At 37.3% G+C, this 20,287-nt stretch overlaps 1 protein-coding gene across 2 annotated transcripts in view; it reads left to right on the top strand.

The window, feature by feature from the left end:
• svep1 (sushi, von Willebrand factor type A, EGF and pentraxin domain containing 1) overlaps positions 1-20,287 on the top strand; it is a 116,559-nt gene that overhangs the window by 26,442 nt on the left and 69,830 nt on the right. For both annotated transcript variants that reach the window (XM_015403312.1, XM_015403311.1), the window contains exons 2-3: positions 7,916-8,171; positions 11,192-11,368. In XM_015403312.1, coding sequence (XP_015258798.1) covers positions 7,916-8,171; positions 11,192-11,368 — 433 coding nt within the window. The remainder of the gene's footprint in view (positions 1-7,915; positions 8,172-11,191; positions 11,369-20,287) is intronic.

Genomic DNA, 20,287 nt, shown 5'->3' with positions numbered 1-20,287 from the left:
AAGAGGACTTTATAGCAGCCGATCTACAAAAAAGGGAAATGCAAAATTAAAAAACGTCTCAGGCTTCATGGCGTTCAACACTGAGTTTTAGTGAGGACTTATCTGTGTAGTTGGTATGCAGCCTGTCAGGGAAAAGACCACACATTCATGCCATGAAAGATGCAAATATATAAATCAATGGAAAATGGCAGCTTAAATTGACCGAACTTCGACTCTTCAAAGTGCAGCTGAATAATTGCAAACATACGTGTTGTGTCTGTAGCTGTGTAGATGTATGGTGCTCTTTTGGGCCCCTGCAGGATTCTTGTTATTTTTACCACCCAAGCCAAGAGCAGATAGTCTGTCCAAACAAGCGGCCTAACTTCCGACCAACGAAGAGAGAGCTTTCTAACTGGATGAAGCCTAGCTTACTGTTTTTGTTTGTCTCCTTCATGGAATCCCTGCAAAAAATCTATAATTTATTTCTATTATTAAGAAAAAAATCATTTACTTTTCTTCACCATTGCTTTACCTGCATCTTAAAAATGTGATATTCCTTTCATATCCCTAACTAGATTTAGTTTTTACATTTTTGGAATCTATTTTCTAATGTATTATAATAAATGAATAGTCAATGAACTGTGATTAAAGGCAGAGAAACAGCTGATAGCACGACCTCAGCATGGGACTGATGTAGAGTCTTGATTCTGCATGTAGGAGCCTGTGACTAACAGCTGGTCTCCCTGCCTTCATCATTAGCCCCTCAAGGTGTCATAACATTTATATTTTCTTCTGCCAAATTCAATGAGACGCCTGCGTTTGAATTTCTAATCACACCAACATCTGCCTTGCAAGAGATCATCATTTGATAAGTTTATTTTAAGGTGAAAGTTGGATCTTACTAAATTTAACAGAGACTAAAAAAGGAAAGGGCTCTCAGACATAATGATAATGTTGGTGAGTGTATTGTGGTGGAAATCTGCAGAGATACTGGCCACAGTTTCTGGTTTTGTTTGGGAAATGTTTGTTTCTAACTTCTGTGAACCATTTTTTAGCCATCCTTGAAGACTAAAGGCCTGCTCACTAAAACAATGAATAAACTCCATCAATTTGTTTGGTTTCCACAGAAGGAAAATGTCAAGCATTTTTATAGAGGAACTTCTGTACTTTCTTGAACTTTACATGCCCCAATGAGACCTTTTTATATTTGTAGAAACAATATGGAACTTGTAGCATAATTACATTAAATAAGGAGAAAAATATATTTCTTTCACTATAATGTTTGATTTGATTTTATCGTTCTCCTGAATATTAACTCTGTAGGTTGCAGAGATGATCAATTCTGCACAGTCAAGCAAACATCTTGTTATATCATCTTCAAACATGTTTGTGATGTTGGTAGCTGTGCATTTAGAGTGATTTTTGTCAAAGTGTTGCTTGGTAAATACACATGGACAAAATTGACCAAGACGGTCACAGAAATAACTGGAATATGGAGAAAAAAAATGAAAGTCAGATATTGATTTTCAACCATGTTTCAACATGAACTCCTAAAATAGAGCTCTGTTTAACGGGCTGTGGTGGAGCTTATTGAGCTTATCATACAAAGACACATTCTTCATAAAAATAAAACTATGGTCAACTCATAGCAAACCCTAAAAATGTTATCATATCAAAAATGTTGTATCATCATTCAGATGTTTCTAAGCTCTTAGACCTGCAGGTCTATTTTCCAAAAAAGGCATACTCATACTTTATATGACCTTTCTCTAATTTTACACTGCTGAAACTGCCAATATTGTTATCAGCTGACATTAAGATCCTTGAGGGTGAAAAGGAAGGCAAAGTTTCCAAGTATATTATTGTTGATCTGAGTGAGTTATATTTAAATGGCCAAAAAAATAACTTCCACTTAATAAAAAACAAACAGATGTTTACATACAAAAATGTACTTTTCCTACATAAGCATAATGAAGATTAGCATAATAAGCTGCAAATAGAACATCTTGGTTGTCTATGCAGCGGGTTGGTGTCCATCCTACAAGTACTTGAGAAGTAATATGGGTAAATCTTAATGAACTCCTACTGTGCCATTGTGGAACAGTTAGGTACATTTGCAGAAATTTGAAATTTATTTATTTCAGCACTCTTTATTTAAACACTAATTATACACTATACATGTATATACAAAGCAAAGTAGAAAAAATGCATGAGGATGGACAATCAAATCAAGGAACTTCATACAGTTTTGGAAAAGTTGATTTCTACAGAATTCAATGACATGCACCAATATGAGATGGACAGAAGCCTCAGCGAATCACAAGCGACAGTAGCAGAGCTCTTCGTCATTTATACACAGGTACAATGTTGAAATACGGGTGTAGTGTAGTACAATAATAGGGAGAGAAGAATTATAAGCTACCGGTTGGATATATTTCAGAAGCAAACTTTTTTTGTTGATAAAAACATCAAACAACAGCAAAGGCAGGATCGATTTTTAAGAGGATATTAGGGCTGTGAAACTTTGGGATTCCCACGGTTCGATTTAGAATCGATTCTTGTGGGTCACAATTAGATTTTTTTCCGATTCTTTTAAATCCAAACCGATTCTCAGGATCTGTTCATGTCTGCTGGCATGAAAGAAGATCACATTTATAAAGACTTTATAATTGTTAATGTTTTATTTACCTATTGCAATAATGTAAACACCGAAAGGTAAATTCTACCAACAACTTTGAGTGATGTCTTTCGAGATGAAAACGGGGATTTGAAGTACTCCTGAAATACTTAACTTTGCCGTTGCAATCTCTGCAAATCGCATGAGTCATGTCAAGCCCTTTCTTATCCGGGTTGAAGGTAAAATCCAAAGTGTTTCCAAATGGTTGCTTTTAAAGACCGCGGAGGCGGTTGAATTTCTTTTTCTTCGTCCTCCATTATTTGCGGCAACAAACACAGTAGCTCACACAACACTACACACCACTTTGTAGCCTGCTAGGCTAATGTTTGCATGCCTGTGCATAGCTCACGCTGCTCATTGGTTTCGCCAAACACTACGGTGCTTGATAAGGCACATCCGCACCCACAAAAAAAATCGTTGTTAAAGAAAATGAGAATCAATTCTGAATCTTTAAATGTTAGAAACGCGATTTGAGCTCAGATCGATTTTTTTCTTAACCCCTAGAGGATTTTAAGTGGTCAGCTGCAAATATATGATCAGAGTTTTGCTAATGACTTCTGCTGATTCAGTGTTGTTGGCTTTCATTAGCAATGCAAAATTTGGGGCCGCTACGTGTGTTTTTGATTAATTGAATTTTGGCTATCTGAGTGATTTTTGGCACGGTGTTGGAGCTGTGGTCACTGGATGTTAGTCTTGTAGAGGAGTCTCGGGTGACGATCTTGACAAGTATTATAAGTGTCTGTCAGTCTCAGAGGTAGTGGCTACAAGCTTATTATTGTTGCAAAAGAGTTGGATCCCTGCAACTCAGGCCTCTAAGCAATATGTTCCCTGTGATTAGCCTCTAAATGAGAAAATATAAAACTTTATCATTCAACTAAATAAAATTATTGCTGGCCTGTGTTTTGCATGTCCTCTTTTGGTTCTCTTCTTTTACAGAAAGCTCCAAGTCTGGCTTTCTCTAAATTGTAGCTTGCTAAAACCACCCATTCTCAGTCAAATATTAGTTGGGATTTCTTGTTCCTCATGACAAAAAGTTTATATCACTTCCAGTCAGAATAAACATCTTTGCAAAATTAATTTAATCTGCAAGTTGTATAAAAAAAACACAGTTTCTCTCAGACACTAAGTTACTAGAAGCAATGTTTGATCCAATAAAGTGAAAGAGGTTTAAACAAATGTCTTGTTTAGTGTGACGGATGGTTATAAATCAAAACCCTTTACATCTAACAGACTTCCTTTCTTTAAGCATACATTTAAATATTAGCCTGATGGAGTCGGCCAGAAATTTTCTGTGGCAATGCTGTTGAAGGATCTTTAAACTGTTGTTGACATCTGAAATTTATACCTTGAGAGAAATACGACGGAAACCCCCTTTCAAATGAAATCTGTCTTTTCCTTCTGTGGTTGCTGAATGCAGGGACTTTTTCAACCATGACACAATAATTATTCTGATGCAGAGCCAAGAAGAAAACAAGATGAGGTCCATCATTTTAGATATATCATCTGATATCCACATGAGTATCATTTACTTCAAAAAACACGGAGATGCTCTTTCTTTCCTTTGTTTTCTTTTTATCACCATCATCTTGAATTTTATTTATGTATTATTTAGAATTGGGTAAGTTGAAAATTTATGTCATTTTGTACATAAACTATATTTTACATTGATCATTTTGGAAGAGCATCAGAACATACTTTACTAGATGCCATATAAATATATCCCTTTTAATTCCCACTTATTTTAGACATCTGAATGAGAAGGAATCAATTTTCTGATAAAAACTAAGTAAGAAGCGTGCCACCAAACCAGTTCTGGTATTTTGCGAGCTGACCAAATGTATATGAATGTATTTCACTTTTTGTTGCAGACACTGATTTTTTCAATGTGCTGCATATTGGAGAAATTCCGGCCTCGACATATGGTCAGCTCATCTCTCAGTTGCTTCCTGCCAGAGTGTGAGGGCGTTTTGGAACACAGGAGAATCCGGTTACCAGTACTTCCTCCTGGTCTGCTGGTCCCTTTGCTGTCATCACTTCTTTGATAGACGTCATTGGCACTAAGCCACTTAGACCTATACCATCCTGACATCGATTATGGCATCTTTGAATTTAAACTGATGATGAATTAGGTTTTTAGGGTGTGTCAAACCCTTGTGGAGAGTTAAGATGGATAGGTTAACCAGCTTCCTTCTGTAACTTTTCTGATTATTTGTTGTCTAGACTGTTAGGAGAACTTTATAATTATAACAATGCCTTTCAGAGGTATTCCTAAATCCCTCTCTATATATTTGATCCATGTAATCTAATGTGACAGGCCAGCAGAAAGCAATGCATATTTGTAGTTTTTTTTTTTTTTTTTGTAAATGAGAGTATAGCAATTCAATTTGTATTCAGCCCATCTGGTCAAACTTTCTAGAACCTTGTTTTGCTGCAGTTACCCCTTGAAGTCTTTTCTCTGCATATCTCACCGTTAGCTTTGTGCATCTACAGACTGAGTTTAGTGATGCTTGTCCTTTGCAGAACAGGTCAACTTCAGAGGGAGAGTGTATGTCAGCTTTCAACTGTTGTTTCAGAGTCTTGGGTTGGATTTAGGTCTTTTACTTTGATCTAAAGACTTAAAAGTTCAGTTTTGGACTCACCGTGTTCTTCTACGTGTTTGCTGTGTCCTCTACGGGCCTTGTGGTAAATGAAAATGGGATATCTCACTGACCTCTTTCATCAGTTACTTTTTTCTTTTCATTCTGTCAGAAAAAAAAACATTTTTTTTTTTTTTTTTTTGTAGAGAACATGACTGTTAGTTGTGCTGTGAAGGGATTCTCCTGTTGGAACTGTTGATCTCTGCAGCTCCCCAGTGGTTTCTATGGGCCTTTGGTTAGACATGAAGGCATTTCTCGGTTGGTTTGTTGTGTCTCACTCTCTTACTATTTTGACCCCATCCATGAGTTTCTTAAAGACTGGGGTATTGTTTATATTTTAGCCTTAACTTTTAAGACCTTCAAAGAAATAGTAGGATTAAATTACTGGATAATACCTGCTATTGTGACGATATTGAAAGGGCATTGGTTCCAATGGATTCTGTTAACAGTTACATAATACCATGTTGTAGACAATTTAAGGGATATAAATACTTTTTGAGGCGGTGAATCACTTTTTTTGTAACATAAGCATTGATTACAAAAACTACAGGTTCTACGTTTTAACCTTTAAAAAAAATTTAAAAAAACAGGAGAACAGGTTAAGCCACAGGATATACAAAATGCGTTTTTCCTCTCAACCCTCACTGTTTGCAGCATATATGATTTTCCACTCTGCCTTTTATTCTATGAATAATAAGGATTAGTCTGAGTGCTCTTGTAAAGGGCAGTCCGTTCCCAAGCAAGTGGCATCTGTGGCCACCTTTATGTTAATACTCTGACCTGAAATATGCCAAGGCTGTTTGGGAGGCTATTATTAGTGGGTACGCTCTGTTGGGTATCATCTCCACGGTCTCTTGTGGCAGCCACTGGCTCAAGGCTAACACAGAAACCGCTATGACCCAACAGCTCTTTTCAGGAAACACCTAATGAAAGATGGTGAAGCAATAAAATAACAGTTGAGCTTGCTAAGGAATTTAAACCAGTTTTTTTTATTAGTGCTTATGCACATTGATGGATTTGTGTATGGAGAAGATGCCCAGGGTGGCTATTCAAAAAGGTGAATCAAATTAACTGTACCTGAACAAGTTCTTCACTGATTTTAGGTGTTGAGTTTTTGAGACTGGCCCACATTTTGTCTCATTACTGACTCTCCTGGAAGAAAGTCATGCGCAATGACCAGTCGGCCAAAGGGATATTCCTGTGGCTAGGTAGCGAGGATGCACGATCAGTCAGAGGCTAGTGACAGAACCACACTTTCACAGATTGGGCTCATCTAGAGCGCCATTTTTGCAGGAACCACCACGGCTTGTGCAGAAACATTACTGTTTGACAGAATGGACCAAAGACAGTAGAAGCATGCTGAAGTTGGGTGTAGTCTGCATCTCCAGACTGACAGCCAGGGCACCAGACAACCTGGAACTCCCCGATTTTTGTCTGTTCTCTTTCCATTCTCTTTTTCCTTGCTTCACAAGCTCTTTAATTATAGTACTCCTGCCAAAGCTGCTGCAAGTGTAGCCAGTTAGACAATAAAGTCCAGAGCCTTCTCTGCCTTGTCTCCTCTTTCGTTCTGTCTGTGGTCACACCCTTGCATGTCTTCCCTCTGTTCAGCTCTAGCATTCCGTCACTTGGAGCTATTGTGTCTTTCTTGGATGGAGAATAAAAGGTCCTTCATGTTTGATTCTGTTTAAGTATGTCATTAATTGGATCTCTGTCCTTCTGACTTAATCTTGGCTCATTTTGCCCTTCCTATTTGTTTTTCTTTATTGCCTCAACTTTTTTTCCTCTTTCACTCCATTATTCTCTGTTCTTTCTCTACATGTCATCTTAATATCACTGGAAACAGGCTGAATGCAACCTAAAACCCTCTGGCTTGCTCTCTTGAGTAATGCCAGCAGGAAGTCATGTTGTTTTCATACTTCAGAAAAAGTAAATCTATATACCTAACTAATGTTTTTTCTAATTGCATGTGGTGGATCGTAAAGTTAGTTTAAAAACTTTAGTTGGCGTCTGGGGCATGTACAGCAGCCTGGCCTGCAAACTCAGTACTCACCAGTGGTCTAAAACCACTGGCGAGCAGCTGCATAGTCTGTAGAAGAAATAATTACAATGGAGGAGCTTGCTCTCGTTTTCTATTCCCTCTTCCCATCCTTCCCTTGCTTACTGCCGTTGCTGATGTAGTTTTTTTTGGGAACCCTAGAAATGTGGGCTGTTGTTAGTGGTCTTGTGTGACGTTCCTTTTTATCCGATTTAGTTAGGTCACTGAAGCCGGGGCGACGCTGGTCGAGCAGTAAAAACTTTTGACACACACAGTGACAGTAAGGGACTGCATTAATAAAGACATAACTTTGACAAACATGCCAGTTGATTTTGTTTTCCCCAAGAGAGCGATATCGCTTTTAAAATCTTTTGGCACAATGAGAAATAAAGAGTTAGTCATAATAGTCAATCATTTGATGCATAAGAAAGCTATAAGAATGTAGTTTGCAAGTAAACCCAACTAAATTAAAAACAGGCAAACATGAGATAAGTTGAATAGAGGCTCACAAACGAACAATAAACTTTGGCTTGACATTAAGAAAGTTATTTAATCTTCTTAATCAGTAAACATATACTTCTCTTACAGCAAATTCTCCGTCAGTCCCGTGGGAATGCTACCAAGGCAATCTTTCTCATCACTGACGGCTACTCGAACGGGGGGGACCCACGACCAGTGGCGGCAGCTCTGAGAGAGCGAGGCGTTGAGATCTTCACCCTGGGCATCTGGCAGGGTAACATCAGGGAGCTCCATGACATGGCCTCACAACCCAAAGACCAGCACTGCTATCTGGTCCACAACTTTGCTGAGTTTGAGGCTCTGGCTCGTCACGCTCTACATGAAGGTAGGAAAGAGTGATCCAGAAACTACTGATGTTTTCAATTTGATGTGAACACATTTCCCACCTTAAAGACAAATCGGATCCCATTTTCAATTATGAAATGCTCTTCCGTTGCTGAAATGTCTTTCCCAAAGACCAAGCCCTTCAGGGTCTAATAATTGCTGCCCGAAAGGCCCTTCTGAGAAGAAATTGCCATGAAAAGATATACTGTAGGGAAACCTTAGAAAAAAAATCTTTCTTCTTTTTGAGAGATATTCAAATTTCAATCTCTAATTTTTTTATGTCTTGTAAAAGCAATGTTACTTGTCATGTTGTTAAAGGCAAAAACAATGAATTTTTTTAACTGAGGAAAATTTTAGAACCACCCTACCGCTCAGTTGTTTCAGGTTACCAAGTACCAGTCTTTGATCGAAGGGGTTGCCTCACCATGAGCTGTGAGATTTTGATTGTTTTCCCAAGTGTTTTATGCTTTTAGCAGTTAAATGTCGAACCCTGGACTTCCAATACGTTCAATTGTAAATTTAACAGGAAGTTAGAGGTGATTTTTATGTGTCAAGATCCATTTCCCTTTCTTATTTTCATTTTTTCTTTTACAGCTACAGTATAAGAGCATATAAGAGAATTTATTGATGATGTTATTTTCTACTTTTCCTCCTCAGTAGCAGAGGTGGTGTCATATCCGGCGGTCAAATGTTTGTCCTAGTGTTTAAAGTAAAATGTAAAATGAATAAAAAGCAAATTTTAGCGTCTTTGCTTACAAATTAGCATGTTTCGCATTATGTATATAAAAACCTAAAAACTGGCAATGTTTTACATTTCAACATATTCCATAAAAGGCAAAGATTTAAAAAGTAGATTAACTTTGATGCATTAAACCTTCATGTTATCTATTGTCTGTCCCGCTCTCTCATATAATCTTAATGAACTACAGATATATCCTTGTGTCTATCCTTTAAAACCACCTAAATCTCTGTGGTTTCTATCTTTACTCTAAACACCTATGAACATTTAAGAATATCTTAGTTATTTATTTATGAACAACCTCCTTAATACAGAGTTTTCTCATCAGACCAACTGTTCTTACATGTGGTGTGTTCAAGAGTCTAGAAAGGATGAATTATTTTAAGACTCTAGGCAGGAAATCATCCGTTTCTGGTCATCGCCTGATTCCTGAGTCCATCTAAGTTTCTGAACCACAGTGTAAACAAAAGACTATTTTAACAGGAATGTTTCCAAATATGATTGCTGGGAATTGTGGCGAGGAAATCTCATCTCACATGTTTTGACTGAATGCAGTGGAAGCAAACTGCTGTCTACTTTTGTCAGCAACAAAAAAGTATTGATTTAATCTTTTATCAGGGCCCATTGTCTATGCTTTAGAGGACTTTGCACCAAAGAAAGTAAACAAAACAAACAGAAGTGAGGTTGATATCTCTCTAATGGTTTCTTTGAAGCCTGAATTCTCCCATCACCTTTTGACCTAAAGTAGTGTCTTTTTTTTCAATGTGCCTCATTTTTAACCATGGTTAGATTCAGTCCTTATTTAAAATGGATACTATTTCATCCACAGTTTGACAACATATATATATTGCAGATATTTTCCTCTGTTTAGTTTTGCCCGTGGCCCTCAGAGCTCATTTTCATTCATCAAAAAGAAAATCCATTTCTCACAGTTGGAAAGGACTTCCTGGATGCGGTTAGAAATGAGTTTCTACATGGGTTTTAAGGCCCATGCTATCATTATTAAACAGCCCAGCTGAGGCCTTACAAGGCTTGGACAGAACGGTAAATCATGCACATGCGCTTGCAGGTTGGAGTATGTGTCTACATACAGTGAAATTCCAGATGGAAACCCATTAGGGAAGCTTGGGATAGAAAGAACGATGAAGGTTGGGAGAAATCAGAGTTCATAGACATCCTTATTTTAAGCAGCTTTTAATTTTAACCCTGTAATGCCAAATGTATCATATTTGATACATACGATTTCTGAAATGTTTTGCATCTGACACCTTTTGCATAATTTAATGGTAAAAACTTTGCTCAAAATCCTATTGTAAACAATCAGATATACCTGATAACAGCCAGTAGAAGACTACACAAAAAATAATCTTGACTTAAAAGGGCAAATAAGGAATTCAAACCAAAAAAAAGTAATTTTCTGTTTTGTTTTATTCTTGGATCGGGCTTTAAAGGGTTAATTATTTGTAAAATATCTAGAAAACTGTTACTGTGTGAGCATTTCTGCATTTAATTTAATTTTTTTTATTTTTTAGTGTTTTTCGGGGGTTTTTATCAATAGGTTTGCATTTTTATTTTAGTACGCTGCAAATTATTTAGTTCCTACTTACTGTAAAATAGAAAGGACCTGGATTTAGAAGTGTTGGATAATTTGTCTTGTTATAAGAGTCAATTTGTCATTTTCATTGTCCTTTGTTACACTATAATCTCTACGATATTGTCTATTGCTACATTAGCAGACGGCTTTTATCTTACTCCAAGTACCCTTTCCTTCAGATTTTGTGTTTTTTCTTGCTTTTGGACAAGCAAACATCACAGTTTTGGCCCAGGTGAAAATCCAAATTACCGTCTTAATATAGCTGCCCACAGTGCAAAGGCAGCTCTTGTTAATTTTCCAAAACTTTGACTGATAACTATTTGCTTTGGAGCAACTTTTACTTTTTTTAATAGGGAAAAATATGCCCTGTTCTGAGAAAAAAAAAAAAAAAAAAAAAACCTTTACAACATATGGGTATTGCTGAGGTTGAATCATGCCTAATTAGACTTCAGAGTGAGGTTATTTCCTGTCAGGAACTGTAATTTAGATAAATTCAATAATATTTTTCTTAATAATAATAAAGCAATTTCACAGCGTGTTTGCCAGTAAAATGGTTTTCTATTATAAGAATAAAATGTCGTTTTTTCAAACGAAAATTTCCAGCTGGTTTTCATTTTGTTTTGTCTGACTGAACGATGATACGATAAGCCCTAATTATCTCAAAATGAATGCTTGTTTTCTTCGGCAGACCTACCTACAGGGAGCTACATCCAGGAGGACCTTTCCCGCTGCTCCTCCCTGTGTGATGAGGGCAAGGACTGTTGTGACGTGATGGCCAGCTGTAAGTGTGGGACTCACACCGGACAGTACGACTGCATCTGTGAGAAAGGATACTACGGCAAGGGACTGAAGCACGAATGTACAGGTGGGTGATTCTCCCAGTCTGTGGCTGCAACATTACTGGAGTCATTCATACTGTACCAACAATTCATGTTTCTTTTATTTGATTTTTAGCTGTTAGAGAGAACAGATAAAGGAAAAAAGGATAATTTCTGATCTTAATCCTTAAAGTATGTCTCCGTATTTCTTTTGTTAAGCCTACTTAGCTATGCTAGTGTATAAATATTTGCCAAAGTATTTACAAAACTGCAGCTTCTTCCCATTTTGTAACAGTGCAACCACAAATATTGCTGTATTTTGTTTGGATTTTGTTTGATAAATCCACTAATAAAAAAAGGTGTAGTTCATAGCTTTAAAATTGTTTCCTAATATTTTAAAATCTAAAAAGTGAATTTGCATTCAACTTCACCGAGGCTCAGAGAAGCATCTGTGTTTCGAAGTGTCTTTAATAAAGGTAATTGCAAAGTAGTTCAAGGTCCTTCAGAGTGGATAAAGAGGCCCTGTGCCGATTGATTAGAGATTTTTAATTGGATTTAAGCCTGAACTTTGACTAGGCCATTGTGACACATGAATGCACAGTAAAAAATTGGGTTTTAAAAATCCATAGTAAACCTATTTTACTCTAAATAGAGTATTTACACCTATACTGAGTGTAAATCTGCTCTGGTGTTGGAGTTAATATTCAGTGAAAAATTAGACAACCAAGCAGTGTAACTTTTACTCTATACAGTGTTGATTACCGGCCAGTCTCTCAGAGGTCTTAACTTTTGACAGTAAAATGACTAAAATCAACTTCTAAATTCATAGTGGTTATAGAGTAGATTAAACAAAATTTTACTGAAACAGTTATTTTCAACTCTGTAGGTGTTAAAGTGACATTGTGATTTTTACAGTGTAGGCTTCCATTATTAGCTGAACCTCAGCTCATTTTTCCCAGGATTGTCCAGAATTTACCTTCATTCATCTTCACATCAATTCTGATAAGTTTCTGTGGCACTGATGAGAAATGGCATACAGCTTGATCTTAGATCTAGCCAAAATGTCTCTTTGATCGTGTTTTAAGATTTATTTACTAAGCAAGAGTGATCCCTCTAGATTATTAATTGTCTTTTCACCACATCTACTCAAAAAGCAGAATATTCTTGTTTTGAGAGGAAAAATAAATCATGATTCTAAGATGTCTTACCAAAAGATATTGTCTTTCTGCATTGGCAGATTATTACACTTTTTTGGAATAGAAACAGAAAAATTGTTGAAGTTCAAATGCTTTTTAATCTGAACAGAAAACACCTTCACTCACGTGTTTTTTTTTTATTCAATATTTTCCATTTCCAGAGGAAAGATTAAACAGTACTCTATTAATAGACAAAGCTTTGGACAGCACTTTATTCCTTTCTCTCCATAATTCTGTAACTTTGCTTTCACCTAAAACACAAAATCCTAATAAAATACATCAAAGTTTGTGACTTTTGCAGGAAAAAAAGTTTAAAAACCAAGAGGTACACAGCACTAGAAATCTAAACACTAAGGATTGTTATATATATCACAGCTTTTTATATATGAACCATCTTGCTGGAGCTACAGAGAAGGCCCCTTACACCTTTTACATGATCTAATGTAGAATATGATGGTTTTTATGTGTCTGGAGGAAAAGAATCAGTTGATCAAACTTATTTGATCTTAAGTCAGTAACATTAGGCCTTATATTACTGCTGAGAGTGGATGTTAAATAAGCAGCCTGTCTGCCTGAATCTCTATGAGGTGTCCAGAGAACAGATTATGTTGAACAAATCCGGTAATGTGCTGAGAGGTCTGGAGAAACAATATGCTCATGTTTGGGTTTTTTCTTTATATATTAAACCTCACCGCCTCTGCTCACCTTTGGCTCCCTGATTCCCAGCAGCAATCCTCTCATTCTGTTCCCCGACACTCAGCTTCCTCCTTTAAATCATAACTTAGACAATAACTTCTTTGCTTTCTAGAGGCATTAAAAAGCCTGCTGTCATTTTCAAACTTTTTATTGCCTCACTTCCCACTTACATTTCACATGGAGCCATTTATGAAGCAAAGTCTCTGTTTCATGTATTGCCAGAGTGCTCTGGCTTTAAGGGCTGTGCTCCTTCCTACTGGTTATTTATTGTGCCAATTTTTTTGGGAGTTTTAAGGTCTCCACACATTATTTCATATAAAAGGCAGTCAAAATACAGTATAGTATGCTATGTATATAGTTTATCATTAGACATTTTAAAACAAACTAACGTTCGCATATTTTGTTATATTTCATTGAGAAATTGGGCGTAAATGTTTAGGTTATTAATGCAGAAATAGTTAAAGTATAAACCATAAAAATTATCTTGTGAGCAAAATATCAGCTTTCACCAAATTAAGGTAAAAGTATAGTTACTGGTCTTATTCACATTTTATTATCTCTAATTCTGGCATCTTGTCTAAATTGGTGTCATAATATCTTCTTTAAAGAGACATTATTTGTGTTTTTACAAAAAAATCTTTAAAAAAGTCTTTTTATTTGACCCCTAATGATTAAAACATCATTTGATGAACAGACTGACACCTCAGTAGTTCAGCACTGATGCATCTATGAGCCTGTAGCCTATTTTCTTTAATGTACTTCAGGTCGAGAGTTTTCTGCGAATGGGACATCAAACACATCCATGTTAAATGGGTCCAACCTAGCAATCAACCACAGCATTATCTTCAAGATGGATTTTGTGGATGTTCCTATGATGTCATAATATGCCACTCAGACACCCTGTATTGCACCCGTTTTGTTAGAATGAGATGTCTCCTAGAGTCTAAACATTTTATTCCATTTCAATCTTAAAAACTCACACGAAGAGAAAGGACATTAGAAGAAATGTATTGATACAATTACTTTGTCTTTGGCACTCAGACCTCGGCAGGAAACATAGCGCTGAATTTTGATAGATATGCATGACCAGGAGCAAAGAATAGGGCTGCTTCCCCCCAGGCCTGAAACTGGTGGTGGAGTGGAGATAGATGAAGTTGGTCAGTCTGTAGACTGCTGGTTAGTGAGATTGTATGCTGAGCTTTATTGGGAGATCCAGTGGATTGCATGAGCTGATATTACAGCTATATATTAGAGTTTCTCGATAATGTTGATAATCGTAGACATTCAATAGTTAATAATTAATAGTTAATAATAATGATCACGGACTATTTCCTTTTCTTGTCTTTCAGGGTTTTTTTTAGCTTATTAGTAGGAATCTAGAAATGCATTGTCAGCAAAAATGACTTGAAAGTAACTTAAGTGCTTCACTTTTCATAATTCAAGGAATAAAGTTAAGACATTTGGTATCAAGTAAAGGTCTGTTTATACCTTTTTGTCCACATTTGCCTTTGTGTTGTTACTGTCTGATTAATTAATGTGTCATTTTGAATCAACAATCAGAGAAACTACCAAGGATAAAAACTAAGTGTTAGTTTAAAGAACAGAACAGCTAACAGATCCAGTGGCTGCTCTCTGTGTGTTTGTGTTTACAGAGACTAACCGATGGATTCAGCCTCCGTCTATTAGTCAAAGTAGTTAGGGGTGGTGGTGGGGGTAATGAAATTTAATTATCCTCTCCTAAAAGGTTTCAAGCACAGCAATAAGATCAGTAACACATTATATTTCTCAGTTTGAACAGCCGGTTCTTTTTTTTTTGTTTTTGTTTATGTGATTTTAGCTTATAAATATTTCACTTTAGGAAACTGAAACTCAACTTTTGTGTATGAAAATACAGAGAGCACAGGAAGATAGAAATAAAAGGGCATCTGGGTCATTCACCTTTTAATTCACACCAGATGTTTCCCAAACTGAAGCGTTTAGCTTATTAATCTGTCTTAATGGTTACATTAATTTCAGGCTTTAGAGTTGGCTCAGATGGAGTCAGGAAGGAAGGACACAGTGATACTTCCTCTGACTTTTTTTTTCCAAATCTATCCTACTGTATAGCAGATCCCCTGGGATGGGAGAGTCAGCTCCAGCCAGTGTTGATGTATGCGTCTCTATAGATGCTGAAAGACGCTTTATTGAACTGATCCAAATCATCCATATATGTGTTTTAAATGAAGAGTTTATGACCTCACACATGTCTAAAGTGGCTCCAAAATCATTTGCATTTGCAGGATCACACAATTAAAAAGGTGTTAATGAATTTTGTATGTTGCTAACAGAATTTGAGCAGTGTTTGGTAAACAAAGTTAATTTGGAAGGGTTCAAATAAAAATGTTGAAATTACTCTAAAGTGTTCCAAACCTGGATTGTCCCTGTGGCATCATCCTATTTTATAGTTGTTGCTGTTTTACTTAACTTTATGACTTTTAGTCTTTTATTGGGATATTTTAGTCTTTTGCACATCTGAAATAGTTGGTCTAAACTATAAGCCTGTCAATGGATTGTTATCATGTCTGACTGAAAGGTTCAGATGGAAACGCCATCTAAATCCCCACACCGCACAGCGGTGCTGTTTATGAATCTCTCGACAGCCAAGGGAAACAGCCTCTTCCACAAAACACGACTGGAATCCCAGCAGAAAGAAACGAGCGATGACCCCAGTTCCCGCATATTTTGGCTCTAACTGGCCAGATCAGACGTTCTTGTTTTCCTCTGAACACCAAACACTGGCCCTTGATATCTGCATCACATGGGATCAGCAGAGGAATGAGGAAGTGGGTAAACAGAGTGAGAGGGCTGCAGAAGAGCAACATGTTTTCCTCCTGTCACACTTTCTGACTTATCAGCCTCTTCTGCAGCAGCACAGAATGACAGGAGCTCTGGACTTCGTTAGCAAGGTTCAGCCAAGGCTTGTTCTGCAAGAGATGAATGAAGACAAAAAAAAGAAAAAAGTAAGGGAGAGATAAGCACAGCCGGGAACCATGGAGGAATTCAATAAAGAGATTGAAATAAAACAAAAAAGCACTTTGTAATAAGGGCTTTGTTTGTTTTAAGGCTCTGATAAAAATCCTACCTTTTTTTCAAAGAAAATTACACAAAAATGTTAATTATTTCAGTACATTCTCATCACTGTTGCACCGCTGTTGCTGAAACTGATCACTTTGCAGATGCCTGCTTATGCAGCTCTTTAGCATTTTTGCTGTCTCTCATGATTTAGTCGGGTTCCTACTGCATAGCAGCTAATTGAAATAGATCATCATCTGGAAGTCGAGCTCATTCATGTAAAAAAGTAAAAGACAGTTTGTTAAAGGAAAAAGTGTTAATTGACATGAATACATAAAAATAATCACTTTTGATATAAAAAAAAAAAAGCTGGTGCTGATATTGAAGTAAGATTAGTCAGAAAGACCCTTGAAAGATTTTGTATGAAATAATTAGTGGAGGCTTTTTGGTCACTGGTATTTTCCTTTGGTTAGATTGTGTTTCACCGAATCCCTGATGGATGCGTGTGATTTGGAAATAAAAAGAGATGCTTAGATTATTTATATTTTCTCAGGATATGGACTGTTGACGGGAATGTTGTTATTACAGCCAAATGAGTCTTTGCCAATGATACTAGAGAGCAAAATATTTACAATATCAAGTTAATGAATCCCTCTGGATCTCTTGAGGAGACGCGTGGCAGCATTAAGCGTTGACTTGACCCGGCACAACAGTCCATCCGTCATACTGTGGATGGTCTGTTTGTCTCCCAGGACACTCATTGAATCTGCTCTGTACAAAGTCCTAATGTGAGCGATCAACTGACTTGAATGAAGACCTAAAAAGAGAAAAAAAATGAGTCGATCTAATAATCTTATCCTGTTGATCTGCTTCTACTCTTTATCTCCTAATAAACACCTGTATTTTTCAGTGTTGTCAAAACAAACAACCCAAAGGGTATATATTTTAGTAAAGGAATGTGGCCCATATCCACATGTCACAAGTTATCACAGCTCTAAACACTTTGCAGCACAAGGCGCTTTGTACTGTCACACTAATGCTGGCTTACACAGTCGTATACTACACAGATACAAGCTTTGCAGATAAGAGCACCGCCACATGTTTTCGTTTGAATATCCCACCTATAAGGATCTGAAAGATAACGGATGGAAATGCAGAAATAGTAAAAATAGATTCCTAAAACGCCATACTAGTGATCTCCTACAACTTTAACAGCACATTTTACCCTTTTTATTAGTAATGAAATAAAGTAAGAAAGACGCAATTTGAACGTGTCAATTAGAAAAAAGAGAACCAAGTATTTAGACCAAAGTAACAGAAAATACTGAAATACTTATAACTGAGTTTGCTCAGGTAAAAGTGAAGTTTCATAGAAATAATACAAAAAAGCATTGTAAAGTAGTAAAGGCTGGTTATACTCCCCGCAGCAGTGTGTTGCACTGAGGTTGTCGCAGATACTTTTGATTTATGCCCACTATTGAATCGTGGTCTGCGCTGTTATTCCACGCAAGAGGTTCAATCACGAAGTAGCTGTGGGTCTAGATACGGCCGAGGAGGTGAAAAAGTAGGGGCAAGTTTGTGCGACAACGGAGGGACATGAGGGGGAAAAAGGGTCCCAGCATTCTCAAGCACCTCGCTCTTCTTACTAGTCCATCTTTATGAGGCGTTTTCCACAATAGTGGTCATACAAACAAAACAAGCTGGTAAAGTACCAAACAGGAAATAGGCATGAGTAGAACAGATATAGATTTGACCAATTAAATGCCTCCTGTCTGCGACACTGTCTGCAGTCACCTACAATTTTGGAGAGGTGCACCAGAGTGTTGGCGGCAGGGGCATATTTGCATTCACTGCGACATACACGCAGAAAACCTGGTTTCTAAGAATAAATCAACCTGTAGTAATGTAAAATGTTGTCTTATTGCATCAATTTCTGTGATGCCGATTCTGCCGATAAAAAAATTCTGGCTAAGGTATAAGGTGTAAAGAGATATAAAGTCTTTAATGGCTCATATACCCCTTTCCCACTGGAAGTGGGAACAGCTCACTGACCCGTGTTGACTCAGGTCAAAAGACTCTCCAAGGACCCTGGTTAAAATCGCCTTGAAACACCTTGCTTCTGATCTGGATAATGTGGGAACATCAAACCTGCTACTTTACGCAATACCATTGAGCGCAGCGAAGGGACGTCAACACATAGCGCCAGTTGCGTCTGATCTTACAAGCCAAAACAACTCTGCTTACATTCGATAAACATGGCTCAACACTGCTAAGTGGGATTCAGACGGACAAAAGAGAGAAACAATAAAGAATAATGACTACACCCTGCCTCTTTCCATGTTGCTCTCCATTGTTTACTTTCCTGATTTCTGTCGCATTGGGTCAGACCCAGCTTCTTTTGCCTATGGGAAGGGAACCAAATGCCGATTGATAGCGGGTCGAACTGTGCTTGAAATTCCTGTGGGAAAGAGGCTCTAGCGTCTTCTGTTTGACAGCAGTTTATTTAGTCAGGCATGCAGGGATTTTCTCCTTACAAAAGATAATCCAAAGCTGTCACATGGACATGTTCTTGTTTTAAGTTTTCTAAATGAGTTAGAGGATATTTGAAAAAAAAAATCTCCTCTACACCGTTTTTAAACATTATACGATACAGATGAGAGGAACTTTAAAAAGCTATTCATCCACACAGACCTATAGAATAAAGCCACTGATCTATTTTTATATTAACAATCATCACACAAGTGTGACACATGATAGCAATATTATTCGCAAATCGTGATGCGCCGGCCATTAATATCAGTTTTTTCACGTAAACATGCAGGCTCAAAGCCATAGTGTTGCTTGGCTGGAGTTTTTAGGATCGGCCGTTTTAAGGGATGTATAATTCAGTTTATGTGTGACTGAAAGGCACAAACGCATAAAAATGTCTTGCTTATTTCTAGATATCCTGCTATGTGTGGCAGTCTCTTCGATGAGCTGCCTACAGTATATGGATATATACATGGATCTCCTCTCGGGTCAGTATTGTGCAAAGGAGTGTAATTTCTGCCTGTTTTATCTGCCTTTTCTGAGACCAAACCCAGCAGGGCTGACCCCTGAGTCTCACTAAATCCTTCGGTTAATAGTTGAGATCTTGCATGGACTGCATTTCTACAAATCTCTTACAAATGGCAGTACAGCAATACTGTATATCGGTGCAATTTGTTCTGTTGGCTCATAGACCAGGCTGGTCTCTGGACTGGCAGACTTCAGCCGTTCCTTCTATTTGCACTCGTTTCTGTTGGTTTTTCAGTTTCTTAGACTACTGATACTTTATGCAACATTCTACTTACAAACACAACCCTTATTTTGAAATGTTTCAAACCTGAAGGTCAGCCAGACGAATCATTAAAGTAAAATAAAAACTCTGTTAAGGAACATTTGGCATGTGTCTTAATTTTTGTTGGCTTTAGTGTCTCCCTAAACTAGACTTTTCTTTGCTGAATTGTTTGTACTTACATATTTTTCAAACTAAATTCATAGCAGGAAAAAAACAAAAAACTAATTTGGTGAAAAAGTTATGTAAACTCTCTTGTAAAGACTCTTTATTTCCATTTTGTGCATCAAATATATTCCCTCCAGCAGCAATAACCGCTCCAGACTGTCTGCTTCTGTCCGGTTACTTATTCCTCTGTGTTTTTGTGGTGAGAATTAAAAGCCAAGGTTGCTCAACATGAATTCCTGCTCATTTTGGTCTTGGGGTCAAACGCCTGGGATTTCCTGACAACAAGCCGAGGACGGTTTATATGCTCTGCACTCCCCATTAACAGGCTTTAACTGACTGGAGACAGGTTTAGGTTGGTGTTTTGCTTTAGTAAAAACCAAGTGGAAAAAAGAAAGAGGGAGGGCAGGTCTCTTGAACTGCATCTGTAGATGGAAAGCATTTGGTGGCCGAATGCCGTGACTGTGGCTCTGTGTTGAGACCGCCTCTAGTGTTTGTTGTTTTACATTGTGAAAGGCACATGCATGGACATTGGTCTTTAT

Source organism: Cyprinodon variegatus, unplaced genomic scaffold (genome assembly GCF_000732505.1).
Source record: "Cyprinodon variegatus isolate N-32 unplaced genomic scaffold, C_variegatus-1.0 Scaffold1479, whole genome shotgun sequence".
NCBI classification, from domain to species: Eukaryota; Metazoa; Chordata; class Actinopteri; order Cyprinodontiformes; family Cyprinodontidae; genus Cyprinodon; species Cyprinodon variegatus.
Note: the sequence above shows the minus strand (reverse complement) of the source record. Positions and strands in the feature narration are given on the sequence as shown.